General features: G+C 49.6%; 1 protein-coding gene across 1 annotated transcript; it reads left to right on the top strand.

Annotated features, from left to right (window-relative positions):
• The first annotated feature begins 247 nt into the window (after window positions 1–247).
• TOMM34 (translocase of outer mitochondrial membrane 34) lies at window positions 248–17869 on the top strand. The gene is made up of 7 exons (XM_077873309.1): window positions 248–429; window positions 4886–4985; window positions 6020–6172; window positions 9294–9463; window positions 12560–12707; window positions 17217–17343; window positions 17535–17869. The coding sequence occupies exons 1-7, from the start codon at window positions 303–305 to the stop codon at window positions 17637–17639; spliced, it is 930 nt and encodes a 309-aa protein (XP_077729435.1). The 5' UTR covers window positions 248–302; the 3' UTR covers window positions 17640–17869.
• Window positions 17870–19565: the final 1696 nt, after the last annotated feature.

Genomic DNA, 19565 nt, shown 5'->3' with positions numbered 1-19565 from the left:
TTCCCCGGTTTCACCTACGGAGCCCCGGCAACCGCGGCGCCCAGCGCATCTCCAGGGGCCCGAGCGCGCCGGCCCGGCGGCCCCGCCCCGAGCATGCGCAGGGGGCCCCTGGCGCGCGCAGCCCCGGCCCCGCCCCGCGCGCCCCGCCCCGCCCCTCCCCTCCCCCTCCCCCTCCCCCTCCCGGGCAGGCTCCGGGCGGGCCCGCGTCCTCGGCCGCCGGTGCTCCCGCCCACGCGGTTGCGCACGCCTCGGCGCGGTAACGGACGCGCCCCCCGCCCCCGGTGCGCCGGCCCGGCCGCGGGATGGTCCCCAAGCTCGCAGACTCCGTGGAGGGGCTCCGCGCCGCCGGCAACCAGAGCTTCCGCAACGGCCAGTTCGCCGAGGCCGCGGGGCTCTACAGCCGCGCGCTGCGGGCGCTGCAGGCGCAAGGTAGGACCTGGGCCCCCGCGCCCTCCCGTCCCCCCGCCGGCCGGCTTCTCCCTCCGTGACCCCCGCCGCCGCCCACACCTCGCTCCCGCCCTGGGTCAGCCCGGGGCTTGCTTTCCCCGCGGCCAGCTGGCTCACCGGGCTCCCGGGCATCCTTCCCGCCGTTCCCCCACCCGCCCCGGCATCCTACGAGAAACTTCCTTGGCCCTTAACACTTTTTTTTTTTTTTTAATTATAATACAGTTTTATTCCTGGTTCTTTTTCACTGACAAATCACAAACATAGTTCCATGGTAATGGGGGTCTTATCACATTTTTTTATTGCAGTAAAAAAAAAATAATAATAAAAAATAATAATAAAATAAAATAAAAACAGCGTTGAATTTACCTTAACCATTTTTAAGTGGGGTCTTAAGTACATTCACATGGTCGTGCAGCAGATCGCTAGAACTTTTTCATCTGCGACGGTGGAACTCTGTACCTGCTAAACACTAATCTGTCTTCCTTACCCCCCCTCAGCCCTGGGTTTCCACTTTTCTCCTTTGCCTACCTATGATATTGATTAGTTTAGGTACTTCAAATGAGTGAGGTCATACAGTGTTTGTCTTTTGTGACTGGCTTATTTCGCTTAGCAAAAACGGTCTCAAGGGCCTTGTAATCCATGTCGTAGCATGTGACGTTTCTTCTTTTTTTTAAGGCTGCTTCATTTTCTGTTGTATGGATATACCACCTTTCTTTATCCAAATGTACATAAGGCCTGTCTGATAAGGATTAGGGCTGCGAGGAAGATAAATATAAGGGGCACCTGGGTGGCTCAGTGGTTGAGCATCTGCCTTTGGCTCAGGTAGTGATCCTGGGATTGGGCAGGGAGCCTGCTTCTCCCTCTGCCTGTGTCTCTGCCTCACTCTGTGTCTCTCATGAATAAATAAATAAAATATTTTAAAAAGTGGAGGGGGCAGATACAGTAACGTGGTGAGAGGGGTGACTGGGGAGCTCCTTTAGAGTGGAAGGTCAGGGACAACTTGGAAGAAGTGACATTAGAAGTGATGTTGATGTCCAAATGATGAGAAGAAGCCAAGCAGGCACAGTTTTGGGTGCTGCATATTCCAGGTGGAGAGAACTGTCCTTTACAAAGGGCGCCAGGGCAGAATAAGCGTGCTGTGTTGCAGGAGCCAGAGCCTAGTGAGCCCCATAGAGAGTGGAGGAACAGTAAGTATTGAGGGCAGGTAGGCAGAGCCGTATTGCATAGGCATTTTACATGGTAAGGTGGTGGTAAGGAGTTTGGATTTTATTCCCTGATGGGAGGCTACTGGGGAGCTCTGTTTTAAATAGAGGAGCTGCACATCCTTATCAGTTCTTCCCGGCCTCTAGCTCATGGGAAGACACTTTGGAGAAGAGGTAAGCCTCATTCTAACCAACCACAGCCCATTGCCCCCAATCTCCTCCGGAACGTCTTACCCATGAGCCCTCATTTTCTGTACTACCTGTTTCCCCTTCTCTTCTCGGCTAGCATTTGTTGAGTCCTTTACTGTGTGCTAGACACTACAGACATCATTCCTTTTTATCTTCATACAAACTTATGGATAAGACACGTCATAGATGAGGAGTCCAGAAGAGTTAACCCTGGGTTACACAATGAAAGAATCAGAGGCAGGATTTGAATATGGGTCTGTCTGATTTTTAAGTCCATGTTTTATTTAATTTTTTTTATGATTTTATTTTCATGAGAGACGCAGAGACAGAAGCAGGCTCCATGCAGGGAGCCCGATGTGGGACTCAATCCCAGGTCTCCAGGATCACGCCCTGAGCCAAGCCACCCGGGCGTCCCTAAGTCCATGTTTTAATTAATTAATTAATTTATTTATTTATTTATGATAGTCACAGAGAGAGAGAGAGAGAGAGGCAGAGACACAGGCAGAGGGAGAAGCAGGCTCCATGCACCGGGAGCCCGATGTGGGATTCGATCCCGGGTCTCCAGGATCGCGCCCTGGGCCAAAGGCAGGCGCCAAACCGCTGCACCACCCAGGGATCCCAAGTCCATGTTTTAAATCATTGTGCTAGACTTCTCAAATCCTCTTGTTTTTCTAGGACACTCTTCTTTAGACCCACCTCCTCATCTCAGCCTCACTTGATGAAGTCACTGACAAATCTGATATACTGATAATTTCTGCCTTTTTCTTTCATCTTACCCCAGTTGACCTGGAAAAGCTTATTCCTTTGTATAGATTTATTCTGGATTCTTAGAAGGGCTGGCCTGGAGTCTGGATTTAGTAGGGGGGACCAGCATTTGATTCTGCTCTTGCTATTGATTTTTCACATGTTTTATGGGCAAATCCCTTGATTTCTCTGATCAGTTTTGCTGATCTTGAAAGGACAGCAGGGAGCAACCTAACAAAATAGACCATTCCAGCAAGTCTGTGAAGTAGAATCTTGATGTGACAGGTGAGCACATACGATCAGAGGGATTGAGTGACTCCTGTGGGCTCACCGGCAGAATCATAGGTTCCCATGCCCTTCCCATGGCACCGCTGCTGTTTTTGTGCAACCAAGCCCTAGCGACTTGAGAGGGACTGCAAGTTCTGAGTACTTGTACTTGTTCCTTAAGGGCAAGGATATATTTTACTTTTTTCTGTACTTTGCTGTCCCACTCAGGGCCTAGTAAAGTCAGGGAGAAAGTTATTATTATTATTATTTTTAAATATTTTATTTATTCATGACAGACTCAGAGAGGCAGAGACACAGGCAGAGGGAGAAGCAGGCTCCATGCAGGGAGCCCGACATGGGACTCGATCCTGGGTCTCCAGGATCACACCCTGGGCTAAAGGCGGCGCTAAACCGCTGAGTCACCCAGGCTGCCCTATTTTGTTGTTTTTAATGTGTGCGTTAGTTATTATATATTTTTTTAGGTTTGTTATTGTTGATATTGAACAAAAGCGATCATCCCTCTATGTGGCAACATACGTAGTGGAAAAAATTAAGTTGTGGAAGGATAGGCAGCGAGGTACCACTTAATTTCTAAAAGCTTTGAAAGATATAAAATGGCATATTCTCTTCCCTGTGAACCATATGTAATAGAGGTAGGCAAACATACATATAAAAGAATGTTACAGGGCAGCCCAGGTGGCTCAGCGGTTTAGCGCCACCTTCAGCCCAGGGCCTGATCCTGGAGACCCAGGATCGAGTCACATGTCGGGCTCCCTGCATGGGGCCTGCTTCTCCCTCTGCCTGTGTCTCTGCCTCTCTCTGTGTGTCTCTCTCATGAATAAATAAGTAAATAAAATCTTTAAAAAAAAAAGAAGAAGAAGAATGTTACATACCAACTTCAGGGTTACGCTGACCTCCCAGAGTCTGGGGAAGAAGCATAGGGCAAAAGATGAGGATAAGTGGGGCTTTAGCCATCTCAGAAATGAAAAAGGTTGGGAACAAATGTAATGTATGCCAAGTCCAGTGATGGACGTCAAGTATATCTTTTACTGTATTCTAGATGTTTTATAGTCTTCAGAAAAGAGTTTGTTTTTAATTCTTTGGCCTATATACCCAGGAGGGGAATTACTGAGTCAGCACTTAATAGTTTTGGAGCTTTTTGTTTGTTTTCCATTATGGTCTCTGCTAGTGGGTATGAAGTGGTTGAAAAATTATTTTTATTTATTATTTTTTAAAGATTTTATTTATTTATTCATGAGAGACACAGAGAGAGAGAAAGGCAGACACAGGCAGAGGGAGAAGCAGGCTCCATGCAGGGAGCCCAACATGGGACTCGATCCTGGGTCTCTAGGATCAGGCCCTGGGCTGAAGGCGGCGCTAAACTGCTGAGCCACCTGGGCTGCCTGAAAAATTATTTTTAAAATTAAAAGTCATCGTGGCCACACAGTAAAAGACATGGGCTTCTAAGATTGCTGAGGATAAGGATTACCTTTAGAGAAGTGTCTGATAATTCTCCTCCCCAATGGGGGGTAGCTTGAATCCATCCCCTAATTAAGTTGTGCATTGTCCTGGCAAAGTCCTCTCTGATTTGACCAAGTAGGATTAGTCTCTGTCTTTTGTGTCCCCATAATACCCGTTCAGTCTATTTATCACATTCTTCTTTTTCTTTTTCAGGAACCCCTCTTACTGGGTTTACATGCTTTTTGTAACAAAATTCACACACACACCCAAACACACACACATACACACATAGTTAGAGCATGGATTTCTTTGAGCAGAAGCCAGCTGGTTCCTGTTTTGTCTTTTGCCTGGTCCTAACTTCAGTGCTGGAGTGAGTGAATGAGAAGGTACTCGGTTCCCTGTGGGTGGCAGGAAGCTTGCTGCTCTCACCCCCGTGTAAGGATGACAAAGCTGGCAGTCCATCAGACCAGCGAGCCTGGTCAGGTAGCCCAGAGAGCTCAGGAATGAAAGACACCCCAGGGTCCCACGGCATCCATTTCCCTATTAATCTCGTACTTTCCGCTTCCACCTGGCAGGTTGTTCGAACCCTGAAGAAGAAAGTATTCTCTTCTCTAACCGCGCCGCGTGCCACCTGAAGGATGGCAACTGCAGGGACTGCATCAAGGATTGCACTTCGTAAGTAGCCGGGGTGACCTCGGGGGGCGGGGGGTGGGGTCTCAGGAGAGGAGCCTCTTCTTTGGACCGATTCCCACAGCTAGAGCTATGCCAGATAATTAGGAAGGGTCTTTAGGTGTCACCAGGTCACTGACTGGTGCTTGTGGCCTCTGACTTGTATCTCCGGAGTCTGCCAGAAAGGGAGTAGGGCAAGGACTTAGAGGTGGGCCTCCAGGGCCCTGTGAGACTGGGGCCCTCAGGATGAGGTTGAGTTGCAGACTCGTGACTGGTTTGCCCAGGTGTTTTCTGGGGTGGATGTGCATGGGAGAGAAAGAAAGAGGGACAGAGGTTAGTGAAGCAAGGAGCAGAAGGTATCCATCGATGACCCAGATGTAAAGGACGTTCAGTTTTTCATACTTGTTCCTTCTGCAAGGCAGTCTGACACTGCCTTATTTCCTCATCACTGAAGTGGGACACATGTCTTCATGTGTTCCTAGACCCGATATCCTATGGCTTCACCTTAATTCATGCCCTGGTGCTAGATGAGAAGAGGAGAGGTGAGCGTGCTCATGGAGCCCGTGTAAGTTGCTCTGTGCCAGGTTTCCTTCTTGGAAGGCTCATGACTGCTCTGCGGAGTAAGTTTACCGTCCGGCCCAGGCTAGAATGGAGGCCGTAAAGTGATCTGCTGGGGGCCATGTGGTTGGTGGCAGAGGTGGAGTCCAGACACCACTCCATCTGACTGCAGAGCCTGTTTCTCCCACCAGGTCAGACTCTGTAGAAACACTTGGAAGAATGAAAGCTACAGGCACTTGTTCTTCATGTGGGGGGATTGCAACTATGAATATTGGTGCCTGGACACACAGATTTCACAGTATTTGTGGTTTTTTGCCCATCCTCCTTTCTCTTCTTCAGTCTAAGCTGGAAAGCCCCTCTGCTAAGGTTTGGCCTTTTTAGCAGTGTCTCTGTGCCAGATGTGACCTCTTGTGTACTGGAAGCTGCCGGTGACCCTGCCTTGTGACTTAACAGCCAGATGACATTTCTGCCCCCTGCTCTAGAGCGCTGGCCCTGATTCCCTTCAGCATGAAGCCCTTGCTGCGGCGAGCATCGGCCTATGAGGCTCTGGAGAAGTACCCCCTGGCCTACGTCGACTATAAGACTGTGCTGCAGATTGATGACAAGGTGGCCTCGGCCCTAGAAGGCATCAACAGGTGAGCGTGAGTCACTTCAGGCTATCTCTCTAGAACTCCCTGTCCTCTGGGATTCACTCGGGACCACGACTTTGGTCACCTTCAGGGGGTCCCTCTGAGCAAGGCCGAGAAACTCCTAGTGAGCACGTGGGGAAGGGGTGGAAGGAGAGTCGAGTCCACTGTTGTGTTCAGTGGGGCCTTGAGAGGTCAGAGTGAGAGGATTGCTGGATTGATTACCCAGCTGCTCAGATTCATTCGCATAGTAAGAACTTACTGAGCTCTGTGTCAGGGATTGTGCCCAGTGTGTAGGGAGGACTGCAATAAAAAACAGGCCCAGACCCTACCTGTTTCACAGACCTCTGTGGAGTGGGGAAAGTAAGACAGGGGCATCTGGGACCCAACACTACAGGACTGGTGTTCGCAGGGGTGGGTCATTGTGTGGTACTGTGACCCCTGTGTGAGGCCTGGCAGGGGGCATTTCCTCCTGGCTTTTGAGTGGCAGTTTGTTCTAGCCACGGATGCCCTCATTTGTGTAACTGATTGTGTTTCCCCTCTTTGCATGGGCTGCTCGAAAGCCAGACTCTGCAGTAATAGCAAACCCTTCCCAGGACTTCGTGGCATGTGTTTGGTGTATTGCTTTTAGCATGACTTGTTTTCTCTCTGCCTCCTTTTAAGTTTTTATTGTTCAGCAGAATCTGCCACTCAGATGTACCCGACTTTGCATTAGGGCCTGATCTGCCACTCAGATGTACCCAACTTTGCATTAGGGCCTGGGGTGATGCCTGAGACAAAGCTCTTCCTGCCCTGATGAAACCCCTGGTCTCATGGGGAACCCCAGCCAGTCACAGCCCAGTGCACCACAGTGTGGTGGGTGCTGTGGTGGCAGGTGGCCCAGGAGGCCGTGGGGGCAGAAGGGGACACCTGACCAGCCGGGGATGGGGGAGCCAGTCAAGACTTTGCAGAGGAGGTAAGCTGAGGCTGAGAAACAGACATTAGGGCAGCCCTGGTGGCTCAGCGATTTAGCGCCACCTTCGGCCCAGGGCATGATCCTGGAGACCCGGGATCGAGTCCCATGTCAGGTTCCCTGCATGGAGCCTGCTTCTTCCTCTGCTTGTGTCTCTGCCCCTCTCTCTCTCTCTGTGTGTCTCTCATGAATGAATAAATAAATTAAAAAAAAAAAAAAAAAGAAACAGAGACATCTGGGGCCAGGGCCACAGGAAGGGCAGCTGTGCAGGGTGAGCCAGGATGATGTATTCCAGGAGTTGTGAGAAGTCCCATGTCACTTGGTGCTGCTGGTGAGCAGCTCAGCTCGGACATGTGAGGTGAGGCCAGATTACACAGGGCCTGGACCTAATCTAGGCAGGGTGAGGCATTGTGAAAGGGTCTTTCACAGGGGAGTTGCATGAGCAGATTTGGGAGAAGAGCCCCCTGGCTGCCATGTTGCCGGGTGACACGAAGAAGAACAGAACTGGAAGGGCTGGGGAGTAACTCAGAGGGTGGAGACAGTGGAAAGAGGATGCGGGGATCAGTTCTGGGGACAGTTAAGTAGCAGTCCAGGGAATTTGGCTGTTGCGATGGTGAGAAGGGAAGAACAGGAGAATCATCCGGTGGCTGATGCGTTGAGTTGGAGGGGACCGAGAGACTTAAGGACAGTGGCTGGTGTTATGTGGGTTTTGGAGCAGAAGAGACAAATACAAGGCAGGCATGTGGATTTGAAGGTCTGTCAGCATAGAGGTGAGTTGAGGTTGTGGGAGAAAAAAAAGACCCCCCCCCAGCAAGTGAGCAGGATGACGTTTTGAAAGTTGCAGCATTGAGGGACTTCCAGGAGAACTGCAGCTGGAGGGCAGGAGGAAACTTGGAGCATTTAGGGAAGAAGTCTTTCCAGAAGGGTGAAGACCTCATTCCCGTCAGGTGTTCTAATGACTTAAGCAGGCTTCTGCGTTTCAGAGTGAGAGCTTCTGGTGGTGGTTATGGAAGCATCCAGGAGGGTCAGAAGCCCAGGTGGCCGTGGATTTAAGAAGCCTGGCTGTGAGAAGCAGGGGAGTCCAGCTGCGGTGGCAGAGCAGGGTCTCCAGGGGGGTCTTACGAAGTGAGGAAGTAGTTAAATGCAGACAGTTGGAAGACAGTAGAGAAGATCAAGCTAGAGGAGAGCTGCTGGCCGTGGTTCCTGATGGAGGTAGGAGGAGGTGAGGCCCAGAGCTGAGGTGGAGAGACTGGCCTTATCACTTCCTCAGTGGTGACGGGAGAGAAATAGGAAGGATTCGGTGCCCGTGCAGGTGGGACCAGGAAGGGTGCCCTGAAAAAGCAGGAGGGGTTGGAGAACCAGGCTGAGGAAGGTGGAGGTTTGAAATAGCTTTGGGGGCTTAGTCAGAGACCATGAGTTTGTAGTGATAGCAGCCTGTGACGCTTTCTTTCTAGTCACATAGGAGCCCAGTCGTTGGAGCAGAAAAACCACACAATTGGCTTTACTCACTGATGGAGCACATACCTGGCACCCACCTGGCGATGTGCTAGGTGCTGGAGATCACGTAACCAAATGGATGTGGTCCCAAAGCAGCGTCTTAAGCAAGTTAGCTGGGCCCAGAAGGGGGAGATGGGGAGTGGGAAGTGAAGAGATCATTCCAGGTAGAGGGAAAAGCATGTGCAAAGGCTGGAACAAACAGATCAAGAGGGAATGTGGCACACGGTCAAAATGGAGGTGGGGAGGGGACCAGATCTCAGGCCCTGTCAACCTAGGAAAATGGGAACCAGTGGAGGATTTTAAAACTTGATAATGACCTAAGATTTGTATTTTTTAAAAGTCTGAGCAGTAATCAAATGTCAGGTGCTTACATGACCTTGTAATAGATCCATTAAGAAAATATAAGACATACAATCCCTTCTTGGGGCGCGTGTCGTCCTTCGGGGGTAAGGTTGAAGTACCCTTAAGAAGCAGCAAGTCACCACTTTGAAGGTAACAGTGTGGCCAACTGATGGCCAGGCAGGGAGGGAGGGTCATGGTGGCAGACTTCGGTTCCGTTCCTGCTGTTTGTCAGAAGGCTATAAGGGGATGATGGCTCTCGTACACCCACTTTGGATTTATGAGAGAAGGAATATTTTGACCCAACCGCAAACCTCCCTGTAATACTGCCTGCCTTTCCAGAATGACCAGAGCTCTCGTGGACTCACTGGGGCCCCAGTGGCGCCTGAAGCTGCCCTCTATTCCCCTGGTGCCTGTTTCAGCCCAGAAGAGGTGGGATTTCTCGCCTCCGGAATACCAGAAAGAGATAGCTAAAAGCAAATTCAAAGAAACCACAACTGCAAAGACCACAGGTAAGCTGTGACATCCTACCCAGAGCATTACAATCTCCCCATAGCCACCTTCTTTAGAGTAATCCTGTAAAAATCAGTGATGCTTATGCTGAGCTATAACAATTATGTAAGAAAACAAGTCTTGTTCTCTTAGAGACTGTCCTCTCAGTTCCATCCTGAGAGCGATGAGAAAGCCCACCCACCACTTTACAGATTCAGTGATAGAGAAGGCAAGTTGAATTCTCAGCCTGACATATATAGGTATATAGCGTTAGTTTCCTTCTCTTTCCTCTGGCAGCATTGGGGATGGATGATCTAGGATGTTTTTGGTGGCAAGAACAGAAAAACTCAACGTGGTAAAAATAACAGAATGCATTGGCTTATGGAACTGAAAAGTTCCAAGTTCAGGTTCAGGCAAGGTTTGCTCCAGCAGTTCACTACATTATCAGACTCTGACTCCATTCCTCTGTAATCTTCTCAGCTCTTTCCTCTAGTGTGTCTGCTTTGTCTTGGGACAATCTTCCCTCCCATTAGTAAAGTAGCTGTTAAATAGTTCCTGGCCTTGTGTCCCAGAGGAAGAGAAAAAGGTGGGAAAAGGTGGTTGTCTTCTGATAGCTCCCTAAGAAAGAGAGGGTTTCTTTCCTTTGAATCCCTAGGTCACATGTCTTCTCATTGTATTCTGGCCTGTTTGGTCACGGGCCATTCTCTGAACTAGTCCCTGTGACCAGGGGCTGAGATTCTGTGATGAGCTCCACCCTGAGCCATCTGCTCCCAACTTCATAGCTGGAGAGGAATGCTTCCCCAAGAACACCCACATCAGTGAGACCCTGGAGGTGGAATAAGAGGGAAGATCAAAGCCAGGTAGCCCCAAAACAGGAGATTCTCTGCCTCCACAGTGTGCAGTTGGGGATACCATCCTTCAGGCATCCGGCTCACCACGCCTCGGGGAAGTAGCTGGGCCCAGCAAGCTAGGTATGGAGGATGGGAGGTACAGAAGGTGTGAGGGCCAAAGCCTTTGGATGGGTGTTAGCAGACAGCAGGTTTGCTCCCCTCCCCAGGAGGGAACGTGTGTGGCCATGGGTAGCACTCAGGGGAACCTGATATGTGTCCCCCCACTCTTCTCTAGAATGGAAATGTGGGGTGCTGGCGAACTAGACGGCTTCAGTGCACCCACCACGTGTTTCATTCTTTCATAGTCACCAAGCCATGTATTTTCCAGGCTCCATGTCAAGCAGTGTGACATAGAGAGGACAGGCAGTCTTGGCCTTCAGGAAGCTCTCGGTCTGGATAAGAGACTGAGACATAAACAGCATTTTTCAAATACAGGAGGAAGGACAAGTGCTTTAGAGCCTTTAGTATTGGGGGAGTTCAAAACAGGAACTAACGGACGTGCGCCTAGGGGGCCGGGGAAGGCTCCTGGAGGAGATGGCATGTTGAACTAGACCTCGAAGTGGGGCATTCTTCAGGTGGGAGGGAGAAGAGGAGGGAGTCTCTGGCAGAGACAGAGAGAGCTAGAGAAGGCAGTGCGTGGTATCGCTGGTGGGAGGTGGGAGTGAGCATGACGGCAGCCTGTGGCGTGTGGCAGAGTGAGGGGCAAGCTGCAGGTGCGTGTATTTTGTGGCCCCAACAGGTGACAGGTGTGTCCACGCAGAATGCTTGCGAGAGCAGCAGACAGCAAAGCTGGAAGCGAGGCGGATCTCTGAGTAGAAGGGATGAGTGAGCCGAACTGTGGCAGTGGGGATGAACCAACCCCAGGGAGATGTGTCGGTGCAGGCGACTCTGAGGAGTAGTATTCAGGGGAAGAAACAGAACCAGGTTATGGAAGGATGCTTAGGATTATTTGTTTTTTTTTTTTTTTTAATTTTTATTTATTTATGATAGTCACAGAGAGAGAGAGAATAGCAGAGACACAGGCAGAGGGAGAAGCAGGCTCCACACACCGGGAGCCCGACGTGGGACTTGATCCCGGGTCTCCAGGATCGTGCCCTGGGCCAAAGGCAGGCGCCAAACCGCTGCGCCACCCAGGGATCCCTGTTTTTTTTTATATGAAATTTAAAAACAGCAAGTGGTATGTGTGTGTGTATATATTTACATATAGTATGTATATAATATACATTATATACAATATATATATATGCACACACATATACATATAAATATACACATATACATATATATAGCTAAGCTACCAAGAAAAAGGGGGGAAGGACACACAGAATTGGGGACCATGGTTTCCTCCAGGGGTGGGTTGCCTGGGGGAGGGGGCCCCTCCAGGGCTCCAAAGGCCATGATAAGTGTCTCTCTCTCAAGGTGAGGGATGAAATCAAGGGTGTTAGCTTTGTTCCTAAAGCCTTGCTTACCCTTGCCATAAATACTCAGGATTTTAAAGATAGTTTTTAAAAAAGAAACCCAGTGATCTGGGAGGCGGGCCGGGAGCGGGAGTCCCGGCTGTGCAGCAAAGGGCCTAAGGGCCTAGCGAGAGCATCCCAGAGCTCACCTGCTGTCTCTGTCCGGGAAGGAAGGCAGGGGCAGAGCTGCGTGGGGTGAGGGGAGGAGCAGAGACGAGGGGCAAGGGGGTTCTTCTGCCCTGTTCTGAAAGCCTAGGAGCTACACTCTTTCTTTCTCAGATGCTGACTTGCTTAAATCCTTGCTTATTCTCCTGCTGTAAGTTTATAGGGTGCTCTGCACTTTGTGAGGTACTCTCAGGGTTTGTCCTGACACTAGCCAGTGTGGGGAAGGTGGTGCCCCCCACCTCCACCCCGTGGTGCTGCATTGTACAGAGAGACCCAGGTCCCAGAGGCTTAGGTAGGTCACACCGAGTCCCCAGCTCCGGAGCGGCAGCGCTGGGGCTCGAACCCGGCCTGCTTTGCACCATGTATCTGTTCTTATGTGCACATCTGTGTGTGTTTCCATCAAGAGTCCCCAACCTCCTCTGACTGAAAACTGGAAACTGCACGGGGGACTCGGTCCTCAGGGAGGCTGCTTTAGAGCAGGATAGGGAGGCCCGGGCAGGTGCGGGGAGGGTCACAGATGCCTGGGAAGAGCCGATGCTGGCGAGGCATCGTGGATCTCGGGCACCCGCTCCATGGCTTTTTCCTCTTCTGAATTTGCATCTAGTGCCTTCTGCTGGGGATGTGGAGAGAGCCAGAGCTCTGAAGGAAGAAGGCAATGAGCTTGTAAAGAAGGGAAACCATAAGAAAGCTATTGAGAAGTACAGTGAAAGCCTCTCATTTAGTGACATGGAGTCCGCCACATACAGCAACAGGTATCTGCACGCAGCCGCTGGCCTGGGGGTTTCAGGATGGTGGCTGTTGTCTGGTAGTCTTCTCTGGACTGGGGCGGGCTCTACCTTCCTAGGGTTCAGTCAGTACGTCATAGCTCGAAATAGGCATTCACAGGTGTTTGGTCACCGTGAGGAGGATGTGGCCAGTGGCATTTGCTCTCTTAAACGAACAGAAGCTGAATCCTGTCAGTCTGGAGACTCAGATTTTCATGAACCATCCAAGTGAGGACAAGCAGCATGCCTGTTATGTAGACATGGCCTCAACACCTACCTGTCTCATGGCCCTCCCCCTGCCCCCAGCCCCACAGCTTCCCAGGACCCTCCTGCTACAAGGATGGGCACAGTCTCAGCACAGTTTCAGAACCCAAGGTGTGGACTCTTGCCTGGCCTGGGAGTAAGAGAGAGAGGGTCCTCTAGCCTGGAGGCTGTGATCTGTGGCCCAGTGAGCACCCCGCACCATGGGCTGCTGTCCATGGCTCCCAGTTCTTTCCACCCATAGTGGGGGCACCATCCCTTTATTGGATAGGAGTCACGGCTTTGCAACATACTCAGGTGTACTGGTGGTCGGGGGTCTTCCCCTTTTAAAGTCAAGAAATCAGAGGCTCGAGCCAGAAGGGCTTTACGCCAACTCGCCTGGCCAGTAAATGGTGGAGACAGACCTGGCTCCAATGAGATCTATTAGTTTTCCTCTCAGAACCTTGAAACATTCAAACATTCAGCAAGGGACCAAATCTGATGCACATCTTTTTTTTTTAAGATTTTACTTATTCATGAGAGACACAGAGAGAGAGGCAGAAACATAGGCAGAGGAAGAAGAAGCAGGCTTCATACAAGGAACCCGATGTGGGACTCCATCCCAGGAATCTAGGATCACGTCCTGAGCCAAAGGCAGACACTCAACTGCTCAGCCACCCAGGCGTCCCATGATACATCTTTCTTATAAAATATTTACTATAAAATGTTATAGATTGTTCCTCCCATACTGCTAACATATACATATTACTCTTTAGTTCAAAAATCTTGGATCTACTATAGTCTTGCCATTCCCTATCCAAAATTTTTGATATAAAATGTGTTCCAGATTTGAGTAAGGTAATACGATCCATACACTGGACTACATAGTACTCCCATAGGGTCGGGGGCGGTTGCTAAAGTTTGTTGTTAACCTTTCTGCCGTGAAACATAGGGAACTCCTGTGTTCACATGGGGCAGTGTTAAAGGGGCCTCATGCCTACGCAGGTCAGGTTTTGTTGTGAAATAAGTTAAAAGGAGAATGTTTAGTTTTAAAGCCTGGATTTTAGAATTTGGGACGTGGTTTTACTGGCTGATTGGATCACGGGTGCCTCAGTCTGCTGGCCTCACCGGAGGAAAGGCTGCTGCCCATTTGTTCTGTTTCTGCAGCAGCATTTTGACTCACTTGTCTCTGAGCCCACTGGACTCGTTCACCTCAGATTGCGAGGGACCTCTATTAGCCTATTTTCCTGGGTTTTTAACACATTCAAGACAGTGCTTTGTTTAAATATGGATTTTCATGCAAGTGTGTCTATGCTACCCCATTTTAATTATTAGTGCTATATGAACATCACTGGCTTTTTTTCCAGGTTTGTCCTTCCAGCCAAACCTTAAGATTATTATTTTTTTTAACCTTAGGATTATTTTGACAGACTTGGTGGGCATTTGGTTGTGGTTCCATATAACTTATAAATTTAATTTAGAGGCCCAATAACTGGACACAAAACTGAGTTTTCCATCCACTGTGGCTGGAGCTATACTGCATCCTGGATGCTGTTTCAGTGCTCCACCTGGTACATCTGCAGCTCTTGCACCAGGGCTTCGTCTAGGCCTTCCTTCAGTTCTCCCTGTGCAGCTGGTACTTCAGTGGGGCTGTCACTTACGTACCCGGCACCGACTGCTTGCCCTGAAGGAACCCTTAGAAGAGTCTCATTTACTCTGGAATTATTTTATTCTGAGACAGTGGGTTCAGAAAAATGAATTAGTGTGCACACAGCTCAATAACAAATACTTGATCAAGTTGGGACTTAAGCCAGGTCTTTGTGACTCCAAAGCTTGGGTTCCTTCTCACCTATATCATCTCCCAGACTCCTTTGTAATGAACACCCTTCAACTGGATACAAAAATCATTGTTTGCCAAAAGCCAAGGTGGTTTATTTTGTAGCCCAGAGTCACACACTTTTAACATCTTAAATATAATCTTTAGAAGTATTAACGTAATACTATCACATTTATACTCTGCAATCCCCACATCATATGTAATGCATGGTTCTTCTACTTCCCAGAAACTTAGCTAAACTTCTCTAATTTGCCAGAGCCCACTGGGAGAAAACCAGTTTCCTTAGAATTCTATGTTGAAATTTAAATCAAGGACCACTATTCTAAAACTTAGTAGCTTACGACAGCCATTTTATTTTGCTCATGATTTGTGAGCAGGAATTCAGAAAGGGCAGACCTTACTTAGGATCTCTCTTTCAGGAGCAACAAAATAGTAGGTGTGGCTGGAGTCCTCTGAAGCCTTCACTGGCATGTGTGGCCCCGGGGCTAGGGGACGGCACCACTCGGGCCAGCTGGCACCTTTTTTCTTTCTGTCCTGGCAGCCTTTTCTCATATGCTGGCTTGAGCTTCCTCACAGCATGGTGGCTCCAGGGTAGGTGGCTTCTCAAATGGCAGCTCAAGGCTTCAAGAACCCAGGCTGTAGCCCCAAGGCCTGTGTAACCTAGCATTGGAACTTACAGCACATCCTTTCCTCTCTACTGGTTAGTCACAGAACCTGCCTAAGTTAGGACCCCTTCATTGGGAAGAGTTCCCCAGAATTTGTGCCTGCTTTTAAGTTCGTACATAGCAGTGTTGGGGGGATACTCTGGCTGACTGTGCCAGTGGAGCATACAGCTCCTGATCTCAGGGTCATGGGTTTGGGCCCCACACCTAGGTATAGAGATTACTTAGAAAAAGCTCCCCCTTGTATCAATTTTTTTAATTTATAAATTCCCCTCAATCATAATGAAACCACTAGAATTTTCTTTACGATGGTTCCAAAGTTTATTAGGAAAAAATGTGAATAGCAGCATAAGAATTCAGCATATGATAAAGTGTAGAAAAAAGAGGGATTATCCAATGAATGGTGTTCCATTGACTGGATAGGAGTTAAAAATAAACCTGAATCTCTATCTTACTCCATCTTTTAAAATAAATTCTAAGCAGATCACAGTTTCAAATGTAGAAAGTAAAACCATTAAGTTCTAGAAGAATGTGTAGGTTAATTATCTCATAGTGGGGAAACTATTAAAATTGTTGTGGGGTAGGGGATAGGGATCACAGAGGTCGTTAAAGGTAAATTTGATTTCATGAGGTTAAAAAGCCTTATGTAAAGGTACTGAGCTTTGTGCATATTGAAAGCAACTATAGTAAAACAGACCTTTTCTTCCATTATTGACTGAAGTTAAAGGTTGACACCTGGGGTTGGTACAGTTACAGGAAAATAGAAATAGTTATGGATAGAGCCTAAGAGAGCAGCTCTTTTGGAGAGCGTTTTGGCAATAACAGTCAAGGTGCATTTGTAAATCTGTTGACCCATCCATCCCTCCCAGTAGGCATCTAAGTTTTATGTACAGGGAGGCTCATAGCAGCATCTTACATTTACAAACTGGGAGGAATGAAAAATACATCCAGATAGGGAATTGGTAAAATAAGTTATGGTTCATCCAACTAAGTGAATACGGCTCCCATTGCAAATAGTGAGGTGGAACGGAGTTCCGGAAGGAGCTCCAAGACACCTGTTTTTAGTGGCCGTCTGGGGAGAACACACTGAGGAAGATGTTCATACTTTTTTCCCCATAGATGCAGAACGCTGTATGGATGGATGCATGCAACTTTTTTCCCATGATTATGAAAATGATCACAATATAAGTTTAATTGTACATTGAACACTCATACACCTAAATTCTTCGTTAATGTGGTGTTACATTTGTTCTATCACTGTGTAGCCATTGATCGGTCCATCTTGGTTTGGGCACATTCAGAGTGAGTTGCAGACATCTTTACGTCTTCCCGCTAGCATGTCCACATGTCCATCCTCAGGGTCCAGTTCTGATGTTTCAGGTAGAGGGCTTTTTAATCTATCAGGAGCAAAAGAGCACAGGATGGGAACATGGAGTAGTCTGAGTGACGGAACCAACCAGTCAGGGTGTGGAGTCCTGCAGGTTGTGCCCCCATCCAGGCTCCGCCCCACAGCAGCCCTGGTACAGGTGTTCCCCCCCCCCCCCCCGACCCCTGACACCTCCCCACCCCCCCCCCACCCCCAAGCCAGCCAGCACCTTCCATCTGTAGAGCAGGGCCGGCATTGCTGCAGGGGTAAGGGAGCTATAGGGGGCCCAGCACAGATCGGGTGCTCAGTGAATCCACAGTCACCCCCACCTTATGGCTGGTGGGCGGCCTCGAAGCCATGACTGAACCCTCCAAATGGTCTTCCCCCATCAGAGCACTCTGCCATCTGGTCCTGAAGCAGTATAAGGAGGCAGTGAAGGATTGCACAGAGGCCCTCAGGCTGGATGGAAAGAACGTGAAGGCGTTCTACAGACGAGCACAAGCCTACAAGGCACTGAAGGTAAACAGCCTGACTGGCACCTGTGGGGACGTCCATGTCTGAAGTGGCACGTCCAGAGCGGAGGCAGGGCAAGGTGGGGAATACCATGTTCATCTCCTGGGGAGCCCACGTTGCTCAGGGCAGGCCCACGGGTTGAGACCCTCTGCCCCCCAGTTGGGTCTCCGTCTTCACCACCCTCTCTCTCCTCTCAGGACTATAAATCCAGCTTTGAAGACATCAGCAGTCTCCTGCAACTTGAGCCCAGGAACGTCCCTGCCCAGAGGTTGCGGCAGGAAGTTAACCAGAGTTTAAACTAAAATCCCAGAAGGGCAGCAGTATACACCTGTGCCCAAGCTCTGTCCTCTGTGCCTGCTCCTGGCACCCGGCACGCCCCCGAGTGAGCTCTGAAGCAACTCCAAGCTGATGGCTTCCCAGCCCTTAAGAGGCTTTGCCTGTTCAAATTAAGCTCAGTGTAGTTTAAAAAAACAAACAAAAAAAAAAACAACAAAAAAAAAAGATGTTTTATTTTGCTGGAATGTCCCCACTAGAGCTGAAGCCCTATTCCCCACTCCCCCCCAGACTTTGCTCTGTCCCTGCCCCCAGCATGCAAGCCCCAGCATGCTGCTCCTCCTGCTCTTCTAGTTTCACCAGACCCATCTCCCTGTGCTTCATCTGAGCAAACTGAGCTCGTGGGGTGGGGGGTGGGTGGGTAAGGGAGAAACTAGAACCCAGAGCAGCCTGTCGAGCTGGTTCTCCAGGGCTACCATCCCCACCCTGTCCGTGGCAGAGTTCCTTGTGTTCTGAGCTCCAGTGCCTTTTGGCTGGGCCCTCCTTGGGTAGGGACGGAGAATCCTGACCCTTGGACGGCCTTGGCCGTGGCTCCATGCTGCTGCCTCCTGCATGGAGGTGCCTAACCGGTGTTAAGCGTCCAGAGGTGTGGCCGCTCCCGAAGGTGGGATGGAGAGAGGCCTTGAAGTCCGTGTCCTTCCAGTCTGGGCAGGGACTTATTTTGACCTCAGCAGTGGTTCCCTCCACGCTTCTTGGTTCTTTGTAACGTCAAGTTAATTTGAACAAAACTGACTTCGTTGAACTGTGTTATTTAAAGGTATTGTATTAAACATCTTTCTGGTACATAAAGGTTTGCTGTACTTAATTTAACGTTTGTTTTTTCAGCTTTGGGTTTGGAACTTAGCGGTAATAAAAAGCTGCTGCTTATTGAGCATTTATGCACTCGTTGAACAGACTTCCTGGAATGTCTGCATGGGTCAGGCTCTGTCTAGTGGGGAAATCACAGTAACCAGACACGGTCCCTGCTCTCAGAGGGCTGAGGCTCTGGTGGGCAGTGGAGAAGGTGATCGGACAGTCCCAGGAACAAGATGCAGCCTGCTTAATCATCAGAGTGCTTTCCCTGCCCCGTGTGGGGTGGGACGCTTGGAGAAGGGGTCCCTGAGGACATTGGCTTGCATGGAATTCCAGTGTGGGAGTTAGACTGGTGAAGAAGGCGGAAGGCAATCCAAGCAGCCACAACAGCGGTTTGTAAAGCTAGGAGGAGGGGGCAAGGACCTGGACCAGAAAGTGCTGCTCAAGTTCATAAGACATGGCAAGGAGGGTGGACAGCACTTTAGGATTTGACCAGAATTAAGGGCTGCCACCCTTTCCTGGGCTGTGTCCCAGTTAAACTGTTCTCCCCTTAATGGAGCAGCAAGCAATTTGAGGACTCTCCGAGCAGAGGGATTTCATTGTCCCTTTGCTCCCCATCACCTAGTACTGAGCGCCATTCAGCTGTTAGCACACTGCTTCTGACCTCGGAGGGATGCATCTCTGCACTATGAGCAACTACCGACCTCCAAGCTAAGCAGATTTTAGGGTTCACAGGCAGACCCATGTGTATGGCCTAGGGACCAAAGTGGGGAGCTGTACCCCTTTTATCCCCCACCCTTAGACATGACTCTTACCTGATTTAAGTTCAGTGGTGACGTCCATTCACGATTGAATGACTTTTCAAGGTCTAGAAGGCAAGCATCTTGATTTACTAATGAAAACATAGAAGGTAAAATCATGACCTGGGAAGGTATCCTAAAGTTGTTCTATGTGGGTTCCTTTATAATTACATCATACAATCCCTCAATCAGCCATCCCAGAGCCTAGAAGCAGTTGCTGTTCTGACGTGTATACCTGCACCGCTGGTACTCAAGCCAGGTGTCCAGAAACCTCCATGTGCCTCAGATGTGGGCACCTATAGG

The sequence above is a fragment of the Canis aureus genome, chromosome 26 (genome assembly GCF_053574225.1).
Source record: "Canis aureus isolate CA01 chromosome 26, VMU_Caureus_v.1.0, whole genome shotgun sequence".
NCBI classification, from domain to species: Eukaryota; Metazoa; Chordata; class Mammalia; order Carnivora; family Canidae; genus Canis; species Canis aureus.
The sequence above is the reverse complement of the archived record's forward strand: the minus strand, read 5'-3'. Positions and strand labels throughout refer to the sequence as shown.